We start from the raw sequence: 5,219 nt of genomic DNA on the forward strand, positions 1-5,219 counted from the left end.
CAGTCTGTCCTCAGTCTTGTCCAGTCAGTCTCTTGGGGGTTTATTTTTGAATCAGTATTTTCCAGATCCTTAATTGACAGCAGTTTTTGCTCTTTCTATAGTGATATAAACAAAAACCAGCCCATTAATGCAGCAGCAGTGACAGACTTCGTACATCGGAACTCGGCAGACGTTTAACATTTGGACAAGTTAAGCTTTTCCTGCCTATAGATCTCATTAACGGGGAAAACGGAGGAAATCCGTATTAGACCTGTGAAACCTGACTTGCCGTGCTGTGAGAGGCTTCATACTCTACACTTGTTGGAACAAAGCATGCGCGTTATGTTTCTAAACGTCAGAAATGACGCCCGGCAGGTTTAAAGGAGCGGCCGCTAGCATGCGGGAGTCTTTCCGTCCCGCTGATGGGAAACGTGTGAGAATCTGCAGGAATATCTTGACTGAGCAGACGCTCCATGATAAAAGTAACATTAATCCAGATTAATTCCAGCTATTAGTAAAACACTTCCATACAGGACCGTGCCGTGTCAAGGGCGGCGAGGATTAGCTGCAATTTGCATGATAAACAGGCCAAACAAACAAACAAAAGAGAGAGGAAGAGCAGAGGTAAATAAACCTTGAAGTGAGTCCTTGTCTGCTTCTGTCCACTTTCATGTACAGAGTTTATGAATCAATATTTGAGGCCCATAATTACCGCTGCTTGGCTTGTTGGGAGCTAATGGAGATTAATTAGCGGCTGAGAGTGGAGGGAGAACCGGCTCGCTCGGCGCCTTCGTTCCCACCAAGTCATCTGAGAAAGTGAAGGAATTAGCTTCACTCCGCTCATCCTGGCGGGCTGTCAGTGGATCACAGTGGATCACAGTGGATCACAGTCCGACTGGCCATCGTTAGAGAGACTTCCTGGTTACTGAGGTGACCGTCCTCAGGTCTGTCCGTCAGATACAGAAGGAAGGGAGCAGACTGTTACTGCGCTGTGTCGGCAGTTCTGCGTCTAAATGTTTGGCCGAAGAAATCTTTAGAATGAAAAGGAGAAAAATAGATTCAGATCCAGTCTGAGCAGATCTCTCTTTTATCCAGCATAAGTCACAATCTGCCCTCACGTTTCTTCTTTAAGAGCAAATGTTCTGTTTTATTGCAACGTGTTCATTTGTTTTAACAGAAGAAGGTTTTGTTTAAACCTCCTCTTGTTTTCTTTTATTTCTCATCATGATGTTTCTAACATGTTTGGAGAAACAGTCAACCACTGAAACAAACTTATTGATATATCTGAGAAATCTTCCCCGGGCTTCACAGTTCGACTGACTTTTTTCTTCCAATATTTAAAGTTTTTCTTAACTTTTCAGTCTGTGGATTTCTATTTCTGTTTTCCTGATTCTTGAAAAATATCCGCTGTGCTAACCCGTCACTATGACAGTTTCCCTGTGTCCAGTCCGGGTGTTTTCTCTTTGTGGAGTTTGCATGTTCTCCCAAAGTCGGTATCCATGTCACCAGGACAGGAGACATGTTCCTGCACTGTAGTAACCCTGTTATAATTTAAATGACTTCAGCCGATGTGACTTCAGATTTTTTTCTTCTCAAAATTCTTTTTTAATCGGTCAAATCAGAATTCTGATTAGAATTTTTCTCATAATTCAGATTTACTGTCAGAATTCTCAGAGTCGGTTAAATTAGTTATTTTCCGTCTTCAGAATTGAACCGTTTCTTCATCACAGTATACACGTTTTTCACTTCTTTGCTCAAATCAAGTCAAATTCAAGTCAGAATTTAGATTTTTTTTCATCAGAATTTGGACTTTTGTGTTAGAATTCTGCTTCTGCTTCTAAATTCATACGGTTATTGTCTGAATGTAGTGATTTGAATCAGGATGATCAGATTAAAGTCTGAATCCAGGTATTTATTTATTTATTTATTTATTTATTTATTTATCTTCCGACAGCCAGATCAAACAGGAAAAACTGGACTATTTTTAAAACCAGGTTTTTGGAAGGTTCTGGTCCTCTCCCTTTTTCTTCTAGAATAATCTCTAATTTCATGTATTTATTTATCAATATTTCAGAACCTGCCAGTTTCCTTTTTTTTTTTTTTTTTTTATGAAACCTCCTAAATGATCTGGACCAATTTGTGACAACAGCTCCTCACCAGAGGAACGATAATAAAACACCTCTCCCTCTGCTGATTGGCTCTTTATTTGGCCGACGTGATGACGTTCTGTCCCCTGAGTGGCCCGCCGCCCCGCCCGTCAGGCGGAGTGACGGGCGTGCGGGCTCAGGCCCCGCCCCGCTCCCGCAGACGCTATTAGAGAGCGGGGCTCGGCGGCGGAGCGGAGAGCCGGTTCAGCGTCGTCCATGGGCAGCAGGAGAGCGGCTGGCACAGCGAGTTCCGGTCCAGGCAGTCTCTCCGCGGCGGCACCATGCTCTCCAGGGCCTCCCCCGGGCTGTGGATTACTCTCTGCCTGTATTGCAGCTGCCGCGTCGGCGGCGGGGACGCGCAGAACGCCAAGGAAGGTGAGTTGTTAAAGTTTGGACCTGCGCTCCGGATCCCGCCTGCTCCCGCTCCCGAGCCTCGGTTCCAGCCGCCCGGCGGTGCCGCGGGTCCGGACAGGTGTGTGTCAGCTGCCGGGAGGACGGCCGCGCTCCGCGCCGCTCCGCTCCGCTCCCCGCTTTTACGCACGGCCGTTACCGGACGCAGCGGAGCGGACTCGGTCCCGACCAGCCTGCTCGGATCACGGTAACAGCCCGCCGTGACAAACTCGACATGAAGAGGACGGATCGATCTCCCAGACGCGCTGGAGGTCCGCGCGCCGTCGATCAGCTCGCAGTTTCGGAGGTTTTTCTTCTCCAAAGTGGCCTCGGCTCCGGCGGTCTGTCCGCAGCCGCTCTCCGAGGAGGCACGTCCAGCGGACCCGGGCTGGAATCCGCTCCCCCGGATGCCCTCGCTGAAGTATAGGAATCAGAGTAGATCCCTGGGATCACACTCTAACTGATCGGACGGATCGATGGGAGAATGACCGCTGCGTAAAAGCAGCGAGCGCAGCGTGTTTATCTGCGCCTTCCGCTCGACCCCGCGCATCCTTCACAGCGTTCTGCTCGGGATTGTTATTTTCTCTGGACGTCCCGGCGGCTGTCCTGCCCGTGCCACGCCGTGCCACGCCGTGCCAGTCTGGGGGAAATACACTCCCGATCATAACTTCGCTGCTCCGGGAGAAAAGCGGCCGCGGCGAAGCTTTGCGCCTTTTCCAAATAAAAACCCAGAGCTGCTTCAAAACAGCGCATCAGATTACAAACCAGGCGCTGCTTCACATTGAGAGAACCAGCCTCCGCCGTGCGTCGGAGGATTCGTCTCAGCGCCACTACTCCCTCTCCAAAAAACACTTTATTCTCTTAAATCCACATTTTAAATGACATCCGTCCGTTTGCGCTAAATGAGTCATCCTGAGCCTCTGGTCCTTTTTTTCCAAAGTTGCGCTCAGGCTGGAGACCTGTCTGCTGCAGTGTGCCACCGTCTCCCTCTGCCTGCTCTTTCTGCGCCTCCTTCAGCTGCTCCTGACAGAAATTAGGTCACGGCTGTATGCGCTATAGATCCAGATGTGCGGCCGTCGGTAGCAGCCGGCTTTAACCACCTGCCTGTTGGTTTCCGTCCCCAGTGATCCTGCTGGACTCCAAGGCACAGCAGACCGAGCTGGAGTGGATCTCCTATCCTCCCAATGGGGTAAGTCTGCACCGTGTCGTCCCAACCTCTGGCGTTTCCAGGAAGAGTGTCCACAGCGAACCTGGCCAGCGGCGGCCTCGCTTGACATTCAGATCACAGAGAGGCCTCGAGCCGGCCGCTCCAAAACTTCGCCCGGCTTGATTAAAAGCAGGCGAAACTTTTAAAATAAATTATCTGGAGCACGAGCAGATAAACCCCGGCGCAATCATTCTGCGAAGATGTGTTTGTGCGATTAAAAAGGGGCTAATCTGCCGTCTGCACATACCTTTGTCATTTTCATTACAGTGTAATCACCAGCAGCTCAGGTTTGATTGCAAATCACCTCCATGTCTTCCTCTGTGTGTGTGTGTGTGTGTGTGTGTGTGTGTGTGTGTGTGTGCGTGTCTCTGTGTGTGTGTGTGTGTGCGCGGTGCTGTTCCAGTGGGAAGAGATCAGCGGCCTGGACGAGAACTACACGCCGATCCGCACCTACCAGGTGTGCCAGGTGATGGAGCCCAATCAGAACAACTGGCTTCGGACTAACTGGGTGGAGAAGGGCGACGCCCAGAGGATTTTCGTGGAGCTGAAGTTCACGCTGAGGGATTGTAACAGCCTGCCGGGCGTGGTGGGCACCTGCAAGGAGACCTTCAACCTGTACTACCAGGAGACGGACTCGGAGGTGGGCCGCGGCCTGCGCGAGAACCAGTACGTGAAGATCGACACCATCGCGGCGGACGAGAGCTTCACGCAGGGCGACCTGGGCGAGCGCAAGATGAAGCTCAACACGGAGGTGCGCATCATCGGGCCGCTGGCGCGCCGCGGCTTCTACCTGGCCTTCCAGGACGTGGGCGCCTGCATCGCCCTGGTGTCCGTCAAGGTGTACTACAAGAAGTGCTGGTCCATCATTGAGAACCTGGCCACCTTCCCCGACACCGTGACCGGCTCCGAGTTCTCCTCGCTGGTGGAGGTGGAGGGCGTGTGCGTGAGCGACGCCGAGGAGGAGGCCGACAACTCCCCCAAGATGCACTGCAGCGCCGAGGGCGAGTGGCTGGTGCCCATTGGGAAATGTATATGCAGGGCCGGATTCCACCAGAAGGGAGACGCCTGTGAACGTGAGTCCAGCCTTCCTCTTTTCGCCGTTCGGTCAGTTCTGGGTTCCTGCTGGATCCGGGATCCGGTGGAATCCTCCGCTGAGGAGTGTTTCTGACCCTGAAGGAGAGAAAACAGCCAAACAGGAGGGGGTGGAACCCTCTCAGGATTACTTGCAGCGGCCGCCTGCCTGCGCTGATAGAAATCAGGCTGGATTAAAACGGGCGACTTCAGGTCGCACGGCGCAGGTGTCCGTCCTGATCAGCCGAGCCCCTTCCTCTTCCTCCTCCTCCTCCTCTTCCTCGTCCTCTTTTCTTCTTTTCTAAGCAGCTTACCGGCGGAGCGGCCGGCCTGTACTAGCTGAAGACAATGCGTCCTGCGTGCGCTGCGGTGCCGTCCGTTCGGTCCTCTGAGGACGGGTGTTAATGAAATATATCAGGCCGGGT

At 51.9% G+C, this 5,219-nt stretch overlaps 1 protein-coding gene across 1 annotated transcript in view; it reads left to right on the plus strand.

The window, feature by feature from the left end:
• The first annotated feature begins 2,341 nt into the window (after positions 1–2,341).
• Positions 2,342–5,219, plus strand: part of LOC115401520 (ephrin type-A receptor 7-like) — a 30,695-nt gene continuing 27,817 nt past the window's right edge. Inside the window, exons 1-3 of the mRNA XM_030109770.1 lie at positions 2,342–2,501; positions 3,641–3,705; positions 4,127–4,796. Coding sequence (XP_029965630.1) covers positions 2,408–2,501; positions 3,641–3,705; positions 4,127–4,796 — 829 coding nt within the window. The 5' untranslated portion in view covers positions 2,342–2,407. The remainder of the gene's footprint in view (positions 2,502–3,640; positions 3,706–4,126; positions 4,797–5,219) is intronic.

The sequence above is a fragment of the Salarias fasciatus genome, chromosome 15 (assembly GCF_902148845.1).
Source record: "Salarias fasciatus chromosome 15, fSalaFa1.1, whole genome shotgun sequence".
NCBI classification, from domain to species: domain Eukaryota; kingdom Metazoa; phylum Chordata; class Actinopteri; order Blenniiformes; family Blenniidae; genus Salarias; species Salarias fasciatus.